Source organism: Corapipo altera, unplaced genomic scaffold (genome assembly GCF_003945725.1).
Source record: "Corapipo altera isolate COAL_440 unplaced genomic scaffold, ASM394572v1 55, whole genome shotgun sequence".
Lineage (NCBI taxonomy): Eukaryota > Metazoa > Chordata > Aves > Passeriformes > Pipridae > Corapipo > Corapipo altera.
The window spans coordinates 17,388,154-17,413,682 of NW_020884882.1; the positions used below are offsets into that span (position 1 = coordinate 17,388,154).

At 46.0% G+C, this 25,529-nt stretch overlaps 1 protein-coding gene and 1 long non-coding RNA gene across 3 annotated transcripts in view; one reads left to right on the plus strand and one right to left on the minus strand.

The window, feature by feature from the left end:
• RAD18 (RAD18, E3 ubiquitin protein ligase) overlaps positions 1-19,143 on the minus strand; it is a 31,926-nt gene extending 12,783 nt beyond the window's left edge. For both annotated transcript variants that reach the window (XM_027640510.1, XM_027640509.1), the window contains exons 1-10: positions 19,034-19,143; positions 18,477-18,558; positions 15,838-15,899; positions 14,336-14,406; positions 9,356-9,708; positions 7,539-7,638; positions 5,030-5,214; positions 3,845-3,921; positions 3,092-3,152; positions 495-629 (exon numbers count right to left, since the gene is read on the minus strand). In XM_027640510.1, coding sequence (XP_027496311.1) covers positions 495-629; positions 3,092-3,152; positions 3,845-3,921; positions 5,030-5,214; positions 7,539-7,638; positions 9,356-9,708; positions 14,336-14,406; positions 15,838-15,899; positions 18,477-18,558; positions 19,034-19,093 — 1,186 coding nt within the window. In that variant the 5' untranslated portion in view covers positions 19,094-19,143. The remainder of the gene's footprint in view (positions 1-494; positions 630-3,091; positions 3,153-3,844; positions 3,922-5,029; positions 5,215-7,538; positions 7,639-9,355; positions 9,709-14,335; positions 14,407-15,837; positions 15,900-18,476; positions 18,559-19,033) is intronic.
• A 3,935-nt stretch (positions 19,144-23,078) lies between these two features.
• LOC113945846 lies at positions 23,079-23,696 on the plus strand. Its single transcript, XR_003527202.1, has 2 exons — positions 23,079-23,127; positions 23,526-23,696. It is a non-coding gene; the product is annotated as an uncharacterized LOC113945846 (long non-coding RNA).
• Positions 23,697-25,529: the final 1,833 nt, after the last annotated feature.

Genomic DNA, 25,529 nt, shown 5'->3' on the forward strand with positions numbered 1-25,529 from the left:
AGCCTGAAAGAAGACCAAGTATTTTATTGCTTCAGCCTCAGGACAAACAACTCCTGGATCCAATCCACACAAATACCTCAGCAGCTCCCAGTTACTGACTCCCTCTCACAGTAGGGATCAGGGAAGGCTCAAAGGCAGCGAGAGCACTGACCATCACCTTCATTCCAGAGGTGGTCACATGCCCAGCTCAGCACCTGCAGCACACCTGGATTGGAACCTGAGACCCCTTTTCAACAACTGCCTGCAACGTGTCCCCAGACAAAGCACATCCAGACACAGCCCACTGAAATCAAACCCAGATAATTATTATGGGTTGTGCTTATGTTCCACACCAAAATCAATGGCAGTCAATCATTTTAGGGTCTGTTTGACCTTTATGCTATTTTTCCCTTAAAGGTTGTAGGAGAAGAACAACAGGAGAAAACAGCATTTCCTTGGAAACTCCCCACTTCTTAGTGTGGATCCAAGAGGGGACCATACTAAACATCACTGACCTGTGGCTGCTGGCAGTTCTTTGACAGCAACTTCTTCTTTGTTTTGAGCACTTTCTGTTTTCCTCTTCCCACTTTTCTTCCACCGGTTATTTACTTGATCCATCAAGAATTTGAATTCCTTTCTGTGTTTGTTTCCTGAAAGGTAGCAGAGCATCACTAACTATCCCCACAGGACTAAGGTACACCATAAACACTGAAAGGAGGTGAAGAGAAATGGTCACAAAACACTGAATTAAAACCATTTTTGTTACAGCAACTGAAAACCAACTCAGCACTGCAATATGGTCCATGTTCTATTAATGATCCAAATCTGTGTCTGTGCTTTTACAGAGCTACCCACAGCCAAGAACACTGGCACAGATGAACACTTCATGCTCCTGTGTCATGCTCATTACACTGCTGAAATTCAGACCCTTTAAATCAGTTAGTAACTCAAATACTCTTTGCACTTTCAATCACTTGGTATGTTTTAAGCAATCTTCTGGTGTTCAGCCAAAGCAATGTTGTTGTTTCATCTGGATACTTCAAATTCTTTACTCAGAGGCTGGGAAAATACCCAGTGTCCTCAGCCAGACATTGTGGATCACCTACCCCTGGCCAGGCAGGGAGGGAGCACACTGACAAGGAGGTTTGAGCCAGGTGGGGATCAGCCTTTTCCCCCAGGGAACAAGTGACAGGACAAGAGGAAACAGCCTCAAGCTGTGTCAGAGGAGGCTGGGGTTGGACACCAGAAGAATTTCTTCACAGACAGCACTGTCAAGCACTGGAACACCTCCAGGGTGGTGACTCCACCACCTCCCTGAGCAGCCCATTCCAATACCTGACCACCCTTCCAGTGACACAATTCTTTGATATATTCTATGATAAAATAACACCAAGTCTTGCCCCACAGAAGGAAAAAAAGATTTGACATCAACTCCCTTTCCCTGAGCAGCTGAAAGCACCACAAAAGGCCAAAAACTCCATTAAGTAAAAGTAAATTCTGTCCCAGATGCCAAGTCTGAGCCACTGCACACTTGCTATGGAATTCCTTTAGCGTTTCAGTTTTCACAGCACTGCTTTATTTTGTTGTTCTGGTTTATGGTGTGAATACAAAGCTTTGCAAAAAGAAATGTCCTGGCACACAAGCACTGCTGAGCTGTGCTGTAAATCACCGTGGTGCTGAAATGCCACACCACACACAGCACAGCAACCTGCAGCATCTCAGTAATAAACCAAACTGCAGCATTTCAATAAACCAACCACAGACAGAACTACAAATATTTAAACACAAGACAAAGCAGTAGACTTCTGAAGAACATTGCAAATGGAAAGATTTATAAGCAGAAAAGGCAACAGAATACATTTTTCAACAAATGTATTTCTTTTCCTGTAGATTTTTTAACTCTTTAACTAGAGACCATGAAAAAAAGTAGAATGGGGTTGACACCAGGGTGAGGGTGTTCCTGAGTCTCCAGCAGCAGAAGGAAGTGACAGCAACTGTAATTGCACCTTCCAGGCATGGACTTCAGCAGCTGCTCCAGCAGAGCTCCCAGACAGCACAGGAACCATCCTCAGCTCCAGCAAGCAAAGTATTAATTGGTATTTCATAAATGGTAAAAAAAAATACCAGCAGTGCAATTCACAATTTGCCAAGAGCCTGGAACAGTGCAAAGAAGCAGAAAACCAGCACTTTCTCCAGCTGGTTTGTCTTGCCTTTCCCAAGGCTGTTCACAGCCCCAGTGTGTTCTGTTTCATATGGAAATGCAGAACAAAAGTACATGGTGGGGTTGGGATTCTTTATCCAGAACTTACACCAGAGTTAATTTATTCAGCTGGGAATTAGGGACCTCGAGTGCAAATGTTGTAAAATAAAAGAAAAAAAGAAGTTCACTGTGCAGTAAAGCTTTTTAAAGTCCATCTGTGGTACAGTGAAAAAATGGCCTTTGATGAAAGTTCTTCTAATCTGCCCTTGAATTTTACTGTACAGTTCTTCTTTCACGCTTATGATTTCCTCCTTATTGCTTTTATGAGAAATAACTACCCGACACCAGTTACTACTTACCTCTTTGATCAACACTTTATTAATTTTGAAACCGTATGTTCCCGTTAAAAATCTCCTTTCTTTGCTTTTTTCCTACTTTTTTTTAGACTTTTAAGTGTTCAGTTAAGCTGCCTGAGACTTATTTTCTTGGAGATCTTGCTAATTTTGAAGCCATGCCCTTTTAACAATATAAACTCAATTTTTCAAAGACAGGAATTTTATTAAGATAGTATTTAATTTTTTTTTTTGTTCTAAATGTGTATAACAGACCAAGAAAATGAAACCAGAGGCAGGAAGGGCAGTCCCTGGCTGGGGCTCAGGGAGCCCTTTCGGAGCAGTTCTGCTGTGGAGGGTTCCCAGTGACACCACACAACTGCACATCTCACAGCCCAGCAGGAGACACAGACACCCTGCTCTGCTCTTCTGCAGGTCCAGCAAACGTGGGAGGACACTAAGAGGGCACAAAGTGCATAAATGGAGATGCACTCAGAGGCAATCAGTGTGTATATTTTAGTTCAAAGGAAAAGAAAGTAAATTTAAGAGCAAAACAAAGTGCAACTCGTGCATTACTCACGATATTCAGCATGGATCTCATCTATTTCTTCCTCTGTCTGGTCCTTTGTGAAGGTCAAGCTCTACAGAAATCACACAAATGTTTGTTTTTAACAGAAATAAAAGGATGATAAGGCAGCAGACTTCGAAATTAGAGACTTCAAACTGGAAGAAGGAGCAGTTGCCTGGTTTTCCCCCTCCAGCTCTCAGCTTCTCATCAAAGACCCTGATACATTTCCAGAACAAATCCATGGTGTCCTGCTCCACTTCCACCCAGGCACCAGGACCAGGCCAGCCCCTGTCACACCCAGCACATGTGGGCCATAAGATATTTCTTAACACTGCAACAAACAGGCTTCAGAAGTCACCAAAGTATCCAGTGTCCTGGGAAAAGAACAGGCGCTACTGCCCCCACGGAAGCATGGAATTTGCCAGCTAAATCCTGCAGAATTCCAGGAAGTAAAATATTCCCCACACTGCCATGGAGGGTCAAAATCCTCCACTGCGGTCAAGGGGAATGTTTCTCAAGAGCTTTGACTGCAGACAAAGAAATGCTCCCACTTCAATGGTTTGGGCAGAAAGCTCAGCACTGCACCAAGGACTGCCCACAACAAATGCATCCTGTGAGAGTATCAGGTTGATTACAGGATGGCATATGTGAATTCCAACACTGAGGCTGGGAATCCCACTATAAAGCAATAGGCAAACATATTCAGTGCCCACTCTGCAGTTTCTGCTGGCCACCCCTCTGTGAGAACAAAGAGCAGTCACCTACATTTTCACTGGGTTTATTACATTCAAGCTGAACCCGAATCTTCTCGTTCTTTTCCAGCTCTTTAACAACCTCTGCAACTGTTCAGAAATAGAAGAAAGGGATCACTGAAACAGGAGCTGTGTAATAAAAAGCTGTAACAGCACTGAATGAAACTACCATGACTTTAAAACCCAAACAGCATCAGTGCTCCAACAATGAAAGCTCGGGCTCGAATCCCAGGCAAGCCTGCCACCTTTCCAAATCCCACTGAACCTCCCTCCTCCACACTACAAGTGTTTCTGTGGTGCACAGGTATGTCATTCAGAAAGAGTTTCCATTTTAGACTGGATGTTTCAATGAAAGATATAATAATTGCATCTTCTGTTTATCTTATTTTACCCCCAGACCACCTTCCAGTGTGCAGGCTCATGGTCAAAGCCCACAGATGAATTACAACCTACCCCAACGATTTTGTCAGACATGTTCAAAGCCTACAAACAGACATAGTTGTGTTTCTTAACATTTAACGAGAGCCACAGCTATGCAGGACCCTGCACAGTTTATTTTGACATTTACTTTTACAAATCTGTTCCTGCATTTCATCATCTCCACAGCACTGCCAGGTAGCTTGCAGGCAGTTATCAAAACAAACACTTTCACCAGACAGTGAAGCAGTCAGAGAACAAAAGCTTAGTAAGCTGTGAAGGAATAAAACCTGTTCCAAACTGGTTTAAGCAAACTCCCAGAATTTGGCACCTCTGCTTCCTCAGAAGCTCAGCTACTCCTGTTACATAGTGACCTCAGGCTCACTGCTACTACCCAAAATGCATGTCTGCATCTTAAGTGTGAGTTTAATAATTCACCCTTTGTGCCCAGGGTTTGAACAGAGGAAGAGTTTTGCATTATTTAGGGCAGAGCAGCCGAATTACGCTGAACACACCCTGGCACTCTTCCTTTAGTCTGGAGGAACGAGGCAGAGACTTGGAGCCACTTCATCACCAGCACCAAGTGAAGAACCCCCCTGAGTACCTCCCACATTACAGGAGTATTTTGCACCACCCTTGTTTTACACAAGATAAATTATTCCAGCTCCAGTTCCCCCAAACCATTCAAACCAGTGTTCCTCCCACCCTGAGAGCTAATAGAGGGAGAAATGCAGACAAATGGGTTGTGATGGCAACAACTTCCCTACAGTTTCTCACTTACCTGATTTGGGACTTAGGGAATCACACTGAGCATTGTACATGTGCACAAATTCCTGGTGTCTCTTAATGAGCTGTTGACGGGTCCCAGAGGTGGACAGACCATGTTCCTTGAGCTTCTTCTTCAGATCTCGGTCTGACAGCAGGTTATAAACAACTTTAGACATCGGCTTCCTTTTGTGAGTAGAACTGCCAAAGGAAAAGGAAACAGACTATTTATTACTCCTGTGAAAATCAAAATACTGACAAATATTTAAGGGCATTTCACCCACTCGAAAGATACCTGAAAGAAACTTGTTTTTTTCACCCTAGTACTGGTCATGTCTTACCTCAATGAGCAGGAGAAGTTTTAAAAGCATTAAAACCTCAAGACAAAACTTGAATTAGGAGAGTTTTCAGCCTTCTGGGAAAACGACTTTCAGAAAAACAGTCATGTACCTGAAGGCAGCAGTTCCCAGCTAACAAAAGGGTGGTTTGGTGACACAGAAAGTGACATTAAAGAGAATTAACAGTGCTCTCAAAGGAATGACATCTAAGTCCAAAGTTTACTCCTTCCCACTGCCTTCTGTCAGAAGAACTCAACATTCCTGACGCAGCTGGGGAAAACATCTTAACTACAGGAAACTGCCAGATGAAATTCAAGATTATAACTTTTCTCTACTATAACTTTTGTCACCTAAAATGAGCAGAACAGCTCCTTCTGCACAAATTGGCTCAGGTTTCCCTACACCTCCTGGTGAGATACTCTCAAACTAGGAAACAAAGGGACCAAAACCCATCAACTGCCTTGCTCATCTTCTGCAACTGCAATAATTTATTAGTTACAGAGGAACAGCATTTCATTAGACACTTTTCGTTCTGCAGCAAAACAAAGTTCAGCTGTACTGCTCTGGATTAGAGAGCAGCTAACAGCTTTCCACGGTGACAGCAAGAAATTTATTTCAAAACTATTCAGCACTTTCAACTTATCACATTGAAAATAAATTTCACATTGAAAAAAAGGCTTATACAAAAATGGTTATTAATTCATTTGCTCTCATCCAGCCCCTGTGGCTCAGATGGCAAAAAGAAGATGGATTACCACAATACACTCTTCAGGGAAACTTTTTTCAGATTCTTTTGGGAAATATAAAAAATGTCATTGAATAATTAAATCTTTTGGAAGCCCTGCAGAAGCTTGGTGTGTATTCCAGTTCAGCAGCAGCATGACCTAAGGAGTGCCCTCAGCTTTGCCAGCAGCTCCAGGAAATCAGCTCGCAACAGGTTTGGATCTGAATGTTGGTGGGTTTTCCCCACCTTTGAGAAGTGCAGTGTTCTCTAGGAACACACACACGTTGGAATTACCCTTGTGCGGGTTTGGGGGGCTAAATTAGCTGTTCTGACAAAATACTGCTCAGCCATGTGCTCCTGCTTTGAGAATAAACAGAGTTCCCATTCCTCAGAGAAGCACTAGGGATGTGCTGTTACTGGAACCAAACATCAGAGCCATAAACCACACCCTGCCAAGAGCCAGCATTTACCCCAGAGAGCCAGTCCCTATGGGGCAGCGTCTGGTGTGACACATACTGAAGGTCTAAGTAGCCTAGAGATAAAATAAGCAGAATTTAAAATCCCGTTAGGGACATGAGCTCGACACCAAGGAAAGATGTGGCTTTTATGTGCATTTATTGAGAGCAGAGAAAGCACTAAAAACACCCCAAATGGAAATTAAAATATAATATCAGATTTCAATATTAATTTATGATTTTTTCAACTTCAAAGTCCTTTAGCTTATATATTGCACTTTAAGCATGACTGGGCAAAACAAGAGCTTTAACATAAAATTACTTTCTAATTCAAGTTTCAGAGGACTTGGGAAAATAAGCATTGCAGTACAAGCCCCTCCCATTTCTTCAGTCTGATCAGTCAGAAATAATAACAGCATACATTTCTGCTGTAAGTAAAACAAACTGAAATCTCCATTTCTGATGTGAATGTGGCGACCGTGACCAATGCTGGGGCAGGGGCACAAAGCCAAAGGAATGCATCAATCTTATGGAAATTAAGATCTTCAGGAAATTTGAACAGCCCCACAGTGAGGAGAGAAAGGTGCAATTTTTATTCTTTAACTTGACAGCTATTGAAGCAAATGTCTCCTGCCCCACCTGAAGTGAGGGAAGTGATTCATTCACTAGGTGAAAAATGGGAACCGGAGTTACCCAGAGGGAATGTCAATGCCAGGGAGCAGAACGGGGACAGGAACAGTGCACAGACTGAGGGCTGCTCCCTGTGCTGAATTCTTTAAAGCACTGGTCAGTGTTTTCTTGCCACCAAAAGCCAAAAAGTAATTCTACTGGCAATCCACATGCTTTCTTGAGAGGGCACAATGCCCACAGCGTTTCATAGTGCTCTGTGCAGCAGGTAAGCCAGAAACAACCCCAGCCCACTGCTATTATACCCCAGCAACTGAGAGGAATTTCAGCAGAGCACAAAACCAGCCATGAGCACGGGAAAGTTCTTAAAGCTGTCCTTACCTTCGGAGGCTGTCCTTCTTCTCCTCTCTGGTCAAGCAGCTATCCAGGTGCTTGTTTATGTATTGCTCTGGAATAGCAACTTCACACACAGGACATTCCACTGAAAGCAAGCAAGAAGGAATTTACTAGTGTGGATATAACAGCAAAAAACAAATGTTTTCATCTGAGAGAATAATTTGCTGATTGAAGAAAATGAAAATCCAGAATTCCAAATGTCTTCTTTGAAAAGATCTGGCACGTCTATCCAGAATCTTCCTTTCTAGTTTTCATTTTCATTCCACAGCACTGAATTCCCTCTCTAGGTAATATCAGAGTGGCTCTCATCTTCCCTGCAGACAGATGGAATCAAATTCCTAACAACCTAGACTAACACATATCCTACAAGAAAACCCAGGGGCTAACAGAAACAGCAGCAGATGTCCCTGCTAATGCTTTCCACTTTTGCAGTATTTCACTCCTAAATAAAGGAGGCTGCTTCTTTTTGACAAAACACTATAGCACTGGTTTTATTCTTGTTAACATTGTGTTCCCAATGTATGGTTCTCAGGACAGCCAATCCATGAGTTAACTCAGCCTCACAGGAATCCCATGATCCAGCTGGGCCCCCCACTCATTTCTGGATTCTGTGCCCAGGCTGGAGGCTCAGGAACATCCCATGGCAAGGGCCCACCCCACTCAATCATTCTTGCATCATATCTGCAAGAGGCACCTATAAACACTGCCTGTCAAGGCAAACAATAAACACAGACTTAAAACATTCCTCTTTAGCAATCAGATTACATCACAAATGGCTAATTTTGAATGAACAGAATAAGAGTCTTTAACTAACACACTTTGTGTCAGTGTGAGGGAAGCCAGCTCTGATTTAAACAAAACAAAAACCAACCTCTGAAATGTTGGGGTTTTCAACAACTGTGAAATATTGTGGGATTTGAGAGTTCTCTGGTAATATTGTTCTGCAATTCCTGACTCCCAACCATATTCCAAAGGTTAAACACCCCAAACAGTTGGGACAGGTTTCCCATGGCTCCTTTCCTGGCTGTGATACATCTTTAAGAAGGATTTACCCAGCTAATGAATCTATATGAACTTCAGAATTGAATACATTGTTAAACAAAAGAACAGATAAATCAGAACTAATAAGAACCAGGGTTGTACTCCTCCCTGGTCTTTTATTTTAATTTAGGTTTTTAGGTGGGTCAATAGGATGGTTGCCAGCATGTCAGGACTAAGAAGATTCTGCCACTTTATTGTGGTTGATTAGTATAAATGGGCATTTTCATGCTTCAAAATAAATTAACCTTAACCCTGTGGAATTACAGAATAAAGCAGATGACTCTTTTGGAGAGTGTATGAACAGGAACATTAAGAGAACTGCTGCCATGCTCACTTTGAGTTTGGGCTCACCCCTCAAACAACAAACACATTATAAAATAACCTGCATCTGGGTACTCAAGGACACAAGGGCAGAATGAATGTTGGTGTCTGTCTAGTCATTGGGAGAAGGAGAAATTGCTTCATTTTTACTGAGTAAGTCTGTTGCACAACTACTGTTTTTTAGTGTTGTTACTCAAAGCAAAGGAATCTGTAAGTGCTGAATTCCATTTCATTCCTTGTCAGCAGCCCAAGCTTCCTCATCAAGAACATGCTTGGAGCAGAGCACGGGCCAGTTAAAGGGGAAGGAGCTGCATGTGCCAACAGGGATCAGAACCAGGCAGAGAAACAGGATGAGTGCCACGTACTGAGGGTCCTCTTACACACACAGTCGGCTGCCCTGGCAGAGAAAGCAGGACATAACCAAAACCTAAACAACTCACCTTTCTTGACTCCTTTGACCACAGATGTAGAAGGCTTTTCATGACCTTTGGTGCACTCAGGACTCTCCTGTGATCCCACTTCACTGTCTGTATCACCAGCCTCTGCAGAAGTGCCATGAAGGTCACGGTGTTCCTCAGTTTTGAAAGTCCCCTGATCAGTCCCTGCCAGGCCCCCTGCCTTTGCCAAGGTGCAGACTTTGTCCTTTCTCAAGAAACTGTCCATCACTGGCAGCTCCTTTGACTCTGGCTGAGAAGCAGGAGCCCTGCCATGGCTCTGGGCAGCTGGACTCCTGCTGCAGGCCAGCGGGGCCGGAACCACGGGAGCATCCAACACCAGCTGGAACAGCTGCTGCCTGGGAGCATCCAGGAGAAAGCACACAGTTATGTATGTTGGACAGTGCTGGGGGTTTTTTGGAGAAACAAGTATGCAAACTGATAAGAGTTTTTTCCCCATTCCTTCTTCCCTCTCCCCCTTGCTCACACACAGCACTCAGGGATTGCCCATCCCACAGGAACCTGGACCAGGAGCCAGCCAAGCCTCACCACACTCTGCAGAACCTCAGCACTGTCTTCCTGATTTCAAACTAAATAAAGTGCATTTTGCAAATGCAATGAAATGCCTCTCAAATGTCACATGGAACACAGCAGAGACCCAAGAGCTTTCCCCCTCACTTGAATAGAAGAGCATTTTCAAGCCAGAGCACCTCAAAGAAGGTGTCACCCAGCTGTGACAGAGGCTCCTGGAGCCAAGGGCTCAGCAGCAGCCACTGCCACATTCCATTGCTTTGTAGCCAAATGCCATGGCTTTACAGCTCTATGTGACACAGTTCACTGCAGCTGAGGTGACAAAGCCCATGAAAGCAGCACAGCTGTGGCTCCTCAACTTGCAAGGTTTTTAACTGGGGAACACTAAATAACAGCAGAAATAATTTGGATTCCCATTCCTTTAAAAGGAGAGGACTGTGAGTGATATTCCTACAGAATGTGCACACCACAGAAATCTTTCTTAGAGCACTTCCCTGAAGCCCCAAGGCCCACTACCCAAGGAGAACCAGCTCACCTCACACGCAGAGTGTTGGCTTCACACAAAGGCAGCCAGGACAGAGAAATCTGAACAGAAACTTCAGATTCTCTAGTAACAGTTGGCTCAATAAAATACAACCTCAACTAAAATAAAGAAACTGGAAAAACAGTACAAAACAATCTATCCTAACAATAATTGAATAACAAACATTGTTTTAATTACACCACTGATCTACAAAAAATCCTGGGAGCTTTTCCTCATATCGAAACATAAAGACTTGGGAATAGACTTTCCAAAGGGATCTGATCTTGGCACAGAATCAGTGGAAAGAGCACCAGGACAAGAACTTGAAAACCTTTTTGCCAAAACACACTTTTTTTTTTGGTGGGAAAATACAGAAAACTCTAGTACTGAATGCAAAAGAGGAGAGAGGAGCAGTCCCAGGCTGGCTTTTCCCAGAATGTGGTATTTTGGGCCCGTGAGCAGCTTCCCTGGCTGGGTGATGACATCTAGTGGTCCCACCCCACGGATGGAAGAGCTGGGACACAGCCCTGAGCTCTCACTTTATCACCTGCCACACCTCCCTCAGCCCCAGAGTGAATGACTCAAATTTCTGATTATTCACAGAGATTTAGACAGGCATGACTAGACTGGAAGACTCATCCATCATTCAGAGAGCCCAGAGAAAGCATGGAATGATGGGGAAGTCCAACCTCTGCATCACCAGCCTGTCCAGCTCACCTGGAAACCTCAATTCAATTTTCAAGAAGCTGTGTTTCGTGTGGTCTTCCTTGTTATCTAAGACACTCTCCAGAACTGCTATCAGTTCTGAGAGGTCCCAGCAGACACAATGAACCTTCCTGGCACAAAGCAGTAACAACTGACAGAAAGCTGAGTTCATGAGCACCAGCAGCACCCATCCCTTTAAAGGCTGAGAGATGAATGAATCAGGTGTCAGGGAGTCCAGACCCGCTGTTACAGCCAGTACCCAAACCCTCCTGTGAGACCCATCCTCCTCAATCCTGGGTCAGGTCAGGACAGGCACTTACACTGCTTTTGTTTAACTAAAAGTGGATGGTTTAACACCCTCCCCAGCACACTCACTCTGCTTCAAAAACAGCACAAACAACTTGCCACCTTTTTTTATTTCAGATCTGTAAGACCTGCAAAAAATATTTCAGAGTCCTTCATCAGGAACATGGTTCCCATTTTATGGTCCTTTACTTCTCCCTTGCCAAAACGGTAACGAAGCAAAGTCACAGGGAATTTAGTGTTTCCACATAAATAAATTCCAGGAAAGAGCTGGAGTTGTGAATCTTCCCAGGAACAGCTCACACAGGATGGTTCTACCTGCATCTCCTTGAAACTCCTTCTGCATTCCTGCTGGAGGTTTAATCAGTGTATCAGCAATGAGAGCACCTGCTCTCTCAGCACTCAGAGTCCATCCAGTGTTTATTCCTGTGAATCACTACCTGTCAAGTAGTCCCAATTAGGAAACTAAGATATAAACTTGAAAGTAAAAGCATATTTTTCTTCCCTATGTATGAAGAAAAGCAGAGATCCTTGTCAGCAAGGACTACCTTTCTACCTGTGCAACTGTAACTCTAATTTCTATTGCTAAATTTTCTAACAAGGTGACGCAAAAACTTACAAATTTTATCAAAATAATCTCTTTATTAGAGGACAATAAAATTAATTCTTTACACTTCACACAAAACTTTACACTTATTTTTGAAGACACTGGCCTTACTGCAACTGATAAAAGTTCATAAAGGACAGCTGGCACAAATACTGCTCCTCATCTTTCTCTCCTGACATGTCCAGAGCCAGGAATTCCATCCCAGAGCACTGGCAGGTGAGGGAAAACAAAACTGCTCATGCCAATGCCCCCCCTGAGCTCCTGTGCCTCTCACACAGGGCACTGTCCATTCACAGCCATCACAGCCTGGTCAGAACTGCCTTTCACACTGAATAAAACATCGATGGGCCATAAGGAATGACAGGACACCTCCACTTTCACTGGGAAACAGGACAGCCCTCTCTCTCCCTGGATGGGGAGGGAGCAGCATTCCCACACACCACCCCAAGCACACCCACACCAGCTCACCCTGCAGACACTTGGGCACAGGGTGTAAAGCAGAGCAGAGTACAAACGGGATCAGCTGGAATGATTCCTACCCCCTGCACACACTGACCTTGGAGCACAGCTTGCACTCTAGGTACCACCAACATTACCATTTTCTTCCCCTCCAGGCCTGACTTAAGGAATGGGTTTGCACTTTGTGAAATGCTGAGAAGATTTAAGGCCTAATTTTCATAAACACTAAACCACCCAAGGCTCAAAGTCAGGTCAGGACAGACTTGATCTCTGAAATGTGCTGAGCTCTTCAACCCCTGGACTTTGGATTTGTTTTGGGGAGGGCCACAGGGAAACAAAGCAGATGGGGAAGCAGGGGGGGAGACAGAAGATTTGTCCTATACCAACACCATCAGGGCAGAAACCAGCAATGGGGTTCTGATTCAGTGACACTCACCCCACACACTGCTCTCTGGCCAAGCTGTGTCCTCTCAGCCCAGGACATGGCAGAGCAAACACAGCCCAGGGGGTGCCCAGCACCTGACTCATTACCTACACTGCTCTGAGGGGTCTGTCTCATTAGAGCAGTCATTAGTGAGCCTTCATCGTGGGGCCCTTCCCACCCAGCTCCAGAGCAAGCCCTGTGCCAGCTCCCACCCACCCCAAACAGAGCAGGGGATGGGGCACCACCATCCTACTGATCCCACCTCATGGGAGACACTGGCTGAACTCCAAGTCACACAAGGAAAGGTTATTAAACTACTCTCACTGCTAAGATTTATACTGATCCATTAAAGCAGCCAAAGAAATTAACGTTTAAGATTCAATATCATAATGGATCCAAGTCAGCACTATTTGTTCCCTACAAAATTAGACATTACCAAAAAAAATAGTAATCCATTTATCACTAGGAAGCACCAGAGTTCAAGCTAAAACAATGGAACTGTAGGATTTAAATTATTCAAATAAATCACTTCAATCTAGCAGTGGTCATGTAGGAGATTAGATCTATCTACATTCTATGGCTTTCATCACAGAAAAATTCTCTCATGAAACAAAGCCATCAACTGAACTCTGCTTCCTGTCACTTACGAAGCCAGGTCTCGTTGACTTCCAGCTTCAAGTTAATTCCAGAGAAAAAAATCAAAGTGTGTTTGTCTCCCAAAGACACAGGAATACCCACAGAATCCCCATCAATCACTGAGCTGCTTCTCATCAAAAGAGATAATACAAGGAGCCTCTTGCATCTACTGTGGTGAGAACTTACCAAGTCAAACTCATTCTGTTGTTCCTGTCTTTTAAAGGGATGAAATAAAAAATGAATTAAACAGGAAAGCAGCTAAGAAACCCAGGGGAAAGCAGAGCACTCCATTACTTCTCTTCCCCAGGAAAACTCACATTTGTGGTCCCTCAATACCTACGTTTTTCCCAGCCAGTGACTTCACCAAGAGAATTCTCTTGCAAGTTGATTGTTACCACTGGACAAAATCTTTCTGTTCAGAATTTTCCCTACAAGGATCTTAGCAGAAAATCTTTATTACCATTATTTTTCCCACAGAATCCTGACATATCTGCTTGACTTCCTACACATTGGGAGAGACTGCAACTTAAGGGCAGTTAACCAGAACCAGGACCAAAATAAGCTTGTAGAGCCTCCACACCTCACCAAGTGGGCAGCAACCTTCGGCCAGAACCCTGTAGGATTTCTCCAAAAGTGTAAACATCCATCTTTGACAATGTTTCTGTGACACCACAATTGTTTTGCTCAGTCCTCACACCACTGCTCTCCAAGGACTCCGAGCCTGGTTACACACAGGCAGTCACTTCTTTCCAGCTGCCAAACTAGAGAGAGAGAGTAGTCATAAAATTACATCAATACCTTGCAGAATTGAAGCTCTTCACTAGATCATCTAATGTTCGGTTGTTTTTCAGGTCAGATTCTGAGACTGCCTGTTGGAAAAGAAAGTGAGAAAAAGCAAAACTAACAAACAAATAAACATTCAAATGCAGTGAAAACAACAAGTGCCCAGAAAATGTTCAAGTGATCAATAACTTGCTTCTTGGCTCAGCGACTCAACTACCCCCACTAAAGTGCTATGAAAATGAAGATGCATAAAGGGTAAACGCTTTTTTCCTGAAAAATATGTCATATTAAAATAACTGCCTGAGAACTGTAAGTCTGGAAAATTAGGGTAATAGATAAAAATGAAGCATAAAGCCAAAGGAACAAAGCCCAGTGTACCCAGGCTCCAACAATGGTTTATCGTAGCACAGGTCTAATTATTTTGAAAACCAAATCAAGGAATTTATGAAGGTGATAAGAACATTAAGCAACAAAGCATGAAAACCCATGAAGGGAAGTGTTAATCTTCTGATTATGGAATTAAAATATGAAATATGAGATGACTTTGTGCATTCAATTCATTCTTTTGAAACAATTTCTGATTTTTATCTCTCTGTCTCTCTGCTCCTCTTTTTAACAAAGCTTCCATTAGTTTTTCTCATACCAACACTTGTGAGTTTTAAGCAGGTGGCAGTAAAATGTACTTCTTCGAGTAGTCTGCACTTGTTTGGATGTTTAAAAACTGGCAAAGCCACAAATAGATCCATTTTCCAGTCTTGAGAGGTCTCATCTGTTTCATGCTTTAGAACACAGACCAAAATTACTCCTATTTTGCCAGTATTCCTGAGGCACCATTCACTTGTTCGAGTTACTGTTTTTAACCACTTCCAGGAGGTCGATAAAGCCCAATTGGTTTCAGGAGAAAAGTTAGATTAAGGCTTAGAAAAAATTGCATTCCATGTTCTTTAATCAAAAAGGGCTTCAAGTGAGCTCCTAATAACAAGCACCTGCAGAGCAGCTCAACCTGCCTCCAGTGCTCTGCACACTCAACCTCCTGCTCCTGGCAAACACCTCCTCTCCCCAGAGCAGAACAGAGCCCTCTCATGCCCAAAAAGGCTCCACCAGCCACTGTCAGGACCAGCAGGTTTGTGAACACTTTTAAAGAGTCCTTGAGAGATGAAATGAGGTCACTCAAACATGGGAAATTTAAGTGCCAAAGTTTCATCACTCCTGGTTTAAACAATGGTGCATTCTGACAAATTAATATTAAATGTTTTGTGACAGACTGTATGCACAGCTCTGAGCCAAACCCCAGGCTTGATGCTCCATCCACTTCTGCCTGTGCTGACAGAGAACAACTCTGGAGCAGAAGAATTCCAGCTGTAAGAACATCCCACTTTGCCCAAAGAGCTGCTCACCAAACAGAAAGGTGGTAACGTGATCACAATTATTTAGCACAGTCCAAAGGGAAAAGCTCCTGAGATTTGCCAAAAAAAATAAACAAAAAAACAAGCTGAGGGGGAAAGAAAAGCACTTACCACACAGCATGTTGGACACTGAGTTTTGTAGGACAAAAACTTGCGGATACAAAGGGAACAATCTGGAAAAAGGAAATACATCATTTTAAAGAAGGCATTCTTCCAAAGGCAGCTTCAAGTCCTTACTTGTGTATTTTCTTACTGTACAATATGTGCAAGCTATTCCACAATACAGCAACATTGAAAACACACCATCTTTCCATGGAATTGAGATTATCATTGTAGCAAAAAAAACCAAACGTATTTTATGCAAACATATTTCAGTACCCAATGTCAGCCCCTCTGTCAAAAGATGATGTTCATTTCCTTTTGTTTCCCAGTGCAAGACAAGAAAACCTTGGTCAGCCAGCACCACTAAAGCCATGCCTGCACTGCTCACTCCCCCCATGCTGGGTTTTTGACATGACTAACGTTGGACCACTTTCATCTTCCTGCACAGCCCCAGACACCCTCTGTCTCCTCTTCCCAGGCTCTTCTGCCCCTTTCCAAAACCATACCAACCTGTTAGTGAAGGAAAAGGCTAATCAGAATGGAAGCCAGCACTGGAATGCTGAGAGACAGCTTAATGTTTCCCAGGGAAAGCAAGTCATGTCATCATCACAGGATGGTTCAACAGACTGTGGTGAAACATGCCATAAGCTTCATTTGGTCACAGTAAATTTCTGAAATTGTTCTACTTTGTCAACTTATCTATGAGCTTTCACAGCCACTTAAAGATATAAAAAGTCTCACCACTCTCCAGTAAAATAGACATTCACTCACTAGATCATTACGGGTCAGTCTCAGCATTTAACACTCAGCAGCAGCTCCCAAAGCAGATTTATATTTCATAGACCCTCTGGGAGTGAGTCTGAAAAGCAGCAGGAGCATTAATTAATCACAGACTGGTTTGGGTTGGGAAGCCCCATCCAACTTGGTCTCAACGCACCAAATAACTCTTAAACCCACAAATCCAGCTAAATACTCAAAAGTTACTATATATACATTAAGAAGTTATATGGGGTGGGAAATCCATAAAAAAACCAAATTAACTTTAACTGTATGAATATGAATGAACTGGTAGATCCAGCCTGCTGACATCCAACACACCAACACCACCCTGCAGACAGAGCTCATGCTCCCATACCAGGGTATAAGAAATCCCAGGGCCACAGTTCCCTCCATCCATGCTAGAGAAGACATTCACCTTCAGACGCCTTTATTATGTGAAAAAAATATGGATGGCACATCTATTCTGTCAGTAATGACACAGTCCAAAGCACCAGGACAGTTAAACAACTACTGCCACGTGAGCTACTGAACACTCCAGCACCCAAGGGGCAGAGGAGGACTTTAAGTGGCTACAGGTGCAAACACATTACAGGGATGTCTAGAAACCCTGGAATAGATCACTAAGAAAATGAGAGTCAGCAGAAAGGTTTGCAAGCAGACATACTTCATTTTCATCCATTCACAAACAATTACTCATTAAAGCAGAGGGCTTTTGGCTCCACTTGTCCAACCTCAGTTGACTCAAGAGATTACAGAGACAAGCAACTGAAAGTGCTTCAAGAAATTTTGAGCTATAGCAGAAAACTTAGACCTTCTGCAGTTTGCATGGGGAAATAAATGTGTAATCTGTCAAAGAAAAGGCAGACAAATTCTTTCCAAAGTTAAGGGCCTCTGAACCCCACTGTGTCACCAGCAAGCAGAGAATTTCCAGTGCTCCCCACCACAAGAATACTGGTTTCAATGGTGAGAGTTTTGCCAAACTAAACTAAACTTCACTGCCAAACTACAATGACCCCCTTCATGGAAGGAAGGGGAAGTGCTACAGTTTCTGAAGCAAACAATTACAAGCTTTTATTTTAACATGAGAAAAGCTAACATATTTCCCTCTAATCTGGCTTTCAGCAAACTGCTTGGGTCCAGGTTCCAACAGATATCAGCCCAAGGCAGGCGGAGCAGCATGGAAAATTTTAGCTCATAATGCTCTCCACATACAGCTTTGTTCCACCCTCAGGATGTTATGAAAGATATTTAAATGGAGACTTGTAGGAATAGGCAGCGTTTAAGTGCATTGATCAGATGCCATGTGTTTATGCTGCAGCAGGAACTGCACGAGGGAAGGTTCTGGCTGCTTCCATCTCACAGACCTTCTCACAGTTTCCATCCCAAGGAGAACCAAAGAATCCTGGAATGGTTTGGGTTGGAAGGGATCTTGAAGCCCATCCAGCTCCACCCCCTGCCATGGGCAGGGACACCTTCCACCAGCCCAGGTTGCTCCAAGCCCCGTCCAACCTGGCCTTGGACACTCCCAGGGATGGGGCAGCCACAGCTTCTCTGGGCAACCTGTGCCAGGGCCTCACCACCATAACAGCAAAGGATTTCTTCCTAATATCCCATCTAACCCTACTCTCTGTCAGTAAGAAGCCATTCTCCCTCGTCCTCTCACTCCAGGCCCTTGTCAACAGTCTCTCTCCATCCTTCCTCGAGGCTCCCTTCAGGTCCTGGAAGGCCACAATTATGTCACCCTGGAGCCTTCTCTTCTCCAGGCTGAACAAACCCAATTCTCTCAGCCTTTCCTTACACTCCACACTCAGGAGGCAGCAGGACTGGACAAGTCCCACCAGAGCAACAACCCCTCCCAGCAGACTCACAGTTGTGGGAGCACTGCGGGATGATCACGGCGATGCTGAAGTAGTCGAAGCAAATCCCACAGCGCAGCAAGTCATCCACGTCCTGCAGGGAGAGCGGGGTCAGCCACGGGCACGGCACGTGTGCCCGACACGGGGGAGCGGTACCGAGCGGGGCTGCCCGACACGGGGGTGCCCGACACGGGGGTGCCACGACACGGGGCTGCCCGACACGGGGGTGCCCGACACGGGGGTGCCACGACACGGGGGTGCCCGACACGGGGGTGCCACGACACGGGGGTGCCACGACACGGGGGTGCCACGACACGGGGGTGCCCGACACGGGGGTGCCCGACACGGGAGGTTCGCTGTGCGAAGGGGCCGCTCAAGGCAAACGGGCTCGTGGGGCGAGGGTGGACCCACCGGCAGCGCCGGGATGTGCTGCCAGGGCCGCCCCGCAGCCCCCGCCGCTCGCAGGGCAGAGGGGCCGCTCCCGGGCCCCTGGGCCCCGCTGGCCCCCGCCCGCCGTCCCGCCCTGCCCGGGGCCGGGTCCCGCCATGCCCGGGTCCCGCCGCACGCACCTTCAGCGGGGCCAGGCTCGGCGGCCAGGGCGGCTCGGGCAGCGGCAGCGCCAGGGCCATGGCGGCGCGGCCCGGTCCTGTCCCGCACGGCCCCGCACGGCCCGGACCGAGCGCACCCGGCCCCGCGCGCTCACCCCGCGCGCGCCTCCGCCCGCGCTTCCGGCGGCGCTTCCGGGAGGAGCTTCCGGGAGGAACTGCCGGGAACGGAGCGGGCGCCGGGAGCGGGGAAGGGGCGGAGCCGCCGGTCGCCCCCGGCCCTGTGCGGTACCCCCCGTTCCCCAGGCCCACCCGGTGGCCTCCCAAGGGGCGGGGCTGTGCCACAGCTGCAGCACCTTCCGTGCTCGCTGTCTAACGATGCTCAGTTAAACACCTGCGCGGGCAGTTCTGAAATCCTGCGGTTGGACATTAACGGGGGAGACCCCAGCAGGGTCTGCGGCTCCTCCCGAGGGGCAGCTCCGACCTCTGCTCTGGGTGAGCAGGGGCAGCACCCAGGGAAGGGCTGGGCCTGGGACAGGGCAGGGTCAGGTTGGATCTCAGGGAAAGGTTCTTCCCCCAGAGGGTGGTTGGCACTGACCAGGCCCCCCAGGGCAGTGGGCACAGCCCCAAGGCTGCCAGAGCTCCAGGAGGGTTTGGACAACACTGAGGGACAGGGGATGGGATTGCTGGGGTGTCTGTGCAGGATGATCCTCGTTAGTCCCTTCCAGCTCAGGATATTCTATGATTCTGCGATTCCAACCAGGTAGCTTTTCGGCACTGAATGAATCATCCACGGGGCATTTCCACGCTTTCTCCCCCCTTTGTGCCTCCCACCCCTGGAGGAGCTGAAATAACAGCACCAGTCTCTGTGCATCCCATGTGCCTGTGGAACTCCCATGGACAGCTGACGGATGGAATAGGATTCTCAGAACTCCTGTGCTCAGCTGATGGATTCTCAGCCACTGTGATCAGTTGTTTACTCAGGGGACAAATGAGATATGTGTCTGAGTGCTCCCATAAGATGGGCCTGAGAGTCTTCATCTGTGTCTCCCAGGAGATACTAACTGAAAACACATCTAAGACACTGTGTGGGTGAGATTTGGAAATGCGCTCACCCACCTCACTCCCTCCTCAGTGACCTGCTCCCCAGCCCAGCCCTGTGCTCTGCACAGGTGCAGGTCAGCCCCTTGCCATGGGAACACCCTTCCCCACAGCCCTGCTGGGTTCCCATGGGAATCATCCCCAGCACCTCTGCCCCGGGCACAGCCAGATCTGCCTCTGAATTCCACAGAGGGGACAGCAAAACCCAGGCTAAAAATACACAGCCTGGTGACTGCAAACCATCCCCAGGGCAGGTGGTGACCGGGGCTCAGTGCTGCCCTGGGCTCTCAGGAGGGCTCAGAGTTGCCGGGGAGTTCAGGGAAATGAACACCCTGCCCAAGTCACAGAGGATAAAATTGCAAAGCAAACTGCACTGTCTGGGTGCAGTTCTGGTTTCTGAGGGCAGGTACCGACCCAGGCTGTGCCCAGGCACTGCCCATCACACACAGGGCTCGCTGACCCCCCTCCCCTGGCAGGTACTCTGGCACACTCTACACTTACAACATTCCCGTTCCTTAAATTTGTTGTAGCAGAGGTTTTCAGACATGCACACAAGGCACATTTAACCATTTTTTATAATAGTCTATGGAACAGTAACAGCTCCCTTTACTTCCTTAGTTACACAGGTCTGAAACACTTTTGCAGCAGCTGGTGACTCAAATGTGCTGTTCCCCAAAAGCTGCGTGTGTGTGTGCCTGGTTTTTCCTACGAGTTTGTTTGTAGTAGTGTAATTTCCATGTGCTTGCTCTTGATCTGTGCTAGTCTGATTTTTGAATTGGATAAAATCAAGCCAAGCTCCCTGAACTGGCACTCAATGTCTACATATCAATATATAGCTATATAAAAGGTGCTCCATGACCCACACGATGGGGAAGGTCAGAGGGAATAATCACAATGGTCTGTGCTGGCCTTGGGCACTATGAATCTCTGAATTTATATATTTGAATGGCTCTGATTACTGCCTGCCCCTTGCCAAAAGTGCTGGAATTTACAGAATAGTGTCACTTAAGTGCCTGTTCTTTTCACCTTAAGGAATCCATTTCTGTTTTCTCTGTGAGCTGTGACGAATGTATCAAACTCTTGTAATTTTCTGTTCTTTCCCTTCCCTCACACACGTGGCCACTCTCAGTCCAGGTTCACTCATATGTATCAGACATGAGCTTATTGGGTGGGAATTAACTCACCCCCCAGGAATGGGCACAGGGGTGCAGGTTCATTCCTGCAGCAACATGTTTATTTTTTATTTTGGACTGATGAAGAGCAAAGAGCAGGGAGTTTACAGCCAAACACCATCCACACAGACCACTACTGAATAAAAATGCAATTTAAATTATTTCCACTGTAAAAGCACCATATATATTAAAAAAAAAAACAACTTGGAAAACCTGTGCTTTCATCTGAATCCTGTGCAAAGCTGGAGAGCATCCACCTCCTTAGGCTGTGTGGTCAGATGATCCCCCCCAGCCTGTGGTGCACAGCCTGGTTATCTGTGGGCATTTTCCCATTGGGATGAAGTCCCATGGGCTCTCCCACCACAGGAGAGGCACTGGGAAGCCTCTCACACCCCTTCAGCCCTATGGCACTGCCCAAGGACTTGGCCAGGCGAAGCACTGCTCAGCTGGAGCATGACAGGTCCCAGGGAGCAGATCCAACCCACGGAGTCCTGCTGAGTGAGGACACTTGTCCTCACTGTAGGAATGCTTCCCACTATTTTATTGGCACTTTGGGTTTTGGTGTAGCAATACTAAACTGGTTTATTTTGCTGAACAACCAAGTTACAACTTGTTATTATACACAGAACACTAAACATATCCCCTCCTCCAAGCCCCTGAAATGCTCATTTAAATTAAAATACCAGGAAGACCCAACTGCATTTCCATAAGCTTGTTGCCCTGTTCTGTTAGCAGAGAAATGTGTGAAAAAACTTAGTAGGAAGTGTAGTAGCCTGACACAAAGAAACTCTCCAAAAGCAACTTATTTTCACATGTTCTATTGAGACAAAGAAAATATTTTCATGAAGTTTTACATAATTCCCAGCTGGTTGTGCACAACTTAATAATGTAAAGAGTGTTTGTTCCCCCGTGGTGCCCAGTGCCACGTGCAGAACTGTTGTTTTTCTCTGTGCTCCAACAGACAAACGGCTCATCCTCAGCTGCCCTTCATCCACTGATCTTAAAACTGAAAACTGACACTCCACCTAGGTCTGCCTCACATGTCTGTGTGCCCCTGGACATTCTTCATTATAGATACACAAATGCACCACAGAAAGAAGCCTCTGGGACACCAGCATGTAGATTGGATGAAAATCTGCAGAAGAACATACTGTACTTAAAAAAAAAATTAAACCCCAAAACAGAGAACATTTTGAGTTAATTGTTTCTAAGTATTTTCAGAGATTCCTTAATATTTAAAGCAGTGGAAAGTTTCTCATCATGTCCTACCCAACTGGAGAAGCAAAGAGCCTGAAACCATGGGTAAGATTGCCCAGAAACATTTAACATTGACCTTGCTCTGCCCTTGTGTGAAAGTTGGCAGCCATTTATTGATTTCTACAGGACTAAATTTAGTCTGATGTTGAGACTTTTAGAACAAAAAGATCTCATGTTGTTGTGGTTTAACCCCAACCAGCAGCCAAGCCCCAGCAGCCACTCGCTCACTCCCCCACCAATGGGACTGGGGAGGGAATCAGAAGGGTGAAAGTGAGACGACTCATGTGTTGAGATAAAGACAGGTCAGTAGGTGAAGCAGAAGCCACACACATAAGCAAAGCAAAGGAATTCATTCCCTGCTTCCCATGGGCAGCAGGTGTTCAGCCATCCCCAGGACAGCAGGGCCCCATCACATGGAACAGTTATTTGAGAAGACAAAGCCATCGCTCCAAACGTCCCCCCACCTTATTTACTGAGCATGACATCATACAGTATGGAATACCCCTTGGGTCAGTTGGGGTCACCTGTCCTGGCTGTGTCCCCTCCCCAGTGTTGCCGTACGAGGGGCAGGAAAGGCCTCGGCTCTGGGTGAGCCCTGCTCAGCAGTAACAAAGCCATCTCTGCTGGTTTGGCCTCCATGTCATTAGTTTTTGGCTAAAAGCCTCTGGTGTAACGACAGTCCCACCACCCCACTGCCGCTTCCTTGGCGAGCCAGCGATGCCAAGAGCCTCGCTCACTGCCTCCCAAGCACAACCAACCACAGGGAAATGCTAACAACCTTTCATTAGTCAAAATGCTCCCAGCCCATGTGCTGAAGTGTATTTATCACCCCAGCATGGTTGTGTTGGCAGGTACCCCACACCCAACCTTTGCTGCTTTAGCTGTGCCACAGCTCCACGAACATCAGGTCATTTCACAAAGAAATGCCTTGAAAGCACAAACAAAATAATTTTTTCTTTTTTTTTTGTCTACTGCAATGTTTTTAGGTCAACGTAAATCAATGAAAAACACGTTACAGAGCAGCACAGAAGCTTCCATGAAAACATCGTGAGAGTTAGTGGCTGAAGGAGCCAGAAATAATATTTAAACTTTCTCCTGGAGTGCTTTGAGACAGACACAATGAGTAAAATGACTCTGGACATTTCATAGTAAACCAATGCTGATTGAGTTGGGCCTGACCTGAGGGCAGAATGAGATGACAGTGGCTGCTAGATAGGCAGCCTGGGGAGAGAAGGCAGCAGATGAAACAGCACAGCCCTGACCCGAGCCAGGGGCACAGATTCAAACCATGAGCCATCGGTGAATTGGCCTTTGCTGGGTTTGGCCTTTTGCCACAGCAACGCTTGTTGACGTTAGAGAGACGTTGTTTTGCACATGCAGATACCTCCTGTTTGGCCACCAATGCAGATCCAATGAATGTTAAGAAAATCATGACTAATCTCGCTAGCTCTGAGTTATTCCAGTATAAAAATTCCTGCACTGATAAGCCATGCACAGTTAGATGCAATGGTAGGTCTGTAATACCTTCCATTCTCTTGGATTTTCTCCAACAGCCTATTCCATTGCCAGCTTTGTGGCTTAGAGTCTCTCTTTGTCTGCTTGGTTCATAGCCTGAGTTCCTTTCTTCCACCCTCACCCCCCCCAAAAAGCTGAACTAGATTAATTCAGCTACTTACAGAAAAGTGAATCTGCTGCTTTTGAGAACCAGTATGAACAAAAAGAGCCTACAATTAGCATCCCACCCCAGGAAAGGCTAAGACCCTTCTCAGTGGGAAATGACTTTACTTTCCAATGATGAATTTCTATTAGTGATTGGCTGTGCAGTTATTCCGTGTCTCTGGGTGGACACAATGCTCAGTGCTCTGTATCCTCTTCAGAGAGCTGTGATGGAGGTCACAGACAGGGGCTATCAAATAGGAAATATCCCTCATTCCTGGGTAAAACCAGGTGAAATCTGAAGTTAAGTGTCAATAAGTTAATAAAGTGTTTCTCTGTTGATATTCCAGTTCTCCTGCACAGATTTAGCCTTTTTCAGCTGAAGGACTCAGGAGCAGAGTTTGAGCACAAATTGTCCCCAGCCCCTTGTGCTGTACAGCTGCTGATTTGCCACCAAAATATCCATCACTGGAACTTCATTCCTTCACTAAATATTGTTTGCATTGTTCTGCTGCTGTATTTATCACTTCATTGCTGCCCTCCCTGTCCCCAAACATGAAGCAGATCTCAGCCTTTGCAGTGCAGGGGTAGTGGCAGCTCCCTGTGCTCCATCTCTATGCCAGGGTAAGACATTCCCCAAGCCCACCCCTGCTCCAAAGAACATTTATTTATTACTCCCTTTAATTACTGGAAAGTGCAAAAGAGGCTGGACAGCTTCTCACAGGGCTCTGGCCCCCTCAAGCACTTCCCAGCTCCTGTTTAATTAGCAACACAACTTTTGCCAACAAGCCCTACGTGCTTTCCCATGGATCGTGAACTTGTGCCTCTGCACTTTCTGCCTGGAGCTGCCCAAGGGCAGAGATCCATCCAGCCTCCACCAGCCCTGACCCTTCTTCTTAGCACACTCCAGCAGTCCCCAACATCGTCTCACCAAGGTGCTGATAAGTCCCAGTAGCCACTGGAGATGTATTTCCCTGGATCACAGAGCCTCAGCAGAGTCTCCAGCTGCTCCTTGTGCTGCTGTGTGTCACCTACAGCTCAGCTCACTCTGCTGCTCATCAAACAAACAGGGGTAAAACAGCCAGAACACGAGAACTATGAACGGGCAATTTCAGCTTCCACTCAGCTTAGCCTGCTTATGCCTGGATTTATGTGTCAGAGTGAAACTAAACAGGGGGAGAAAGAGCCATTTGTCACCAGAGCACCTGCAGAAAAAGCAGCTCCAGTCCCTCTGTGGCACTTGCAGCACAGCAGCCATCTCTGGGAGGGAGATGGATGGACACCAGTGACTCAGCCTGCAGAGAAAACTCTTCTTGCCAGGCTACAGCCAAGAT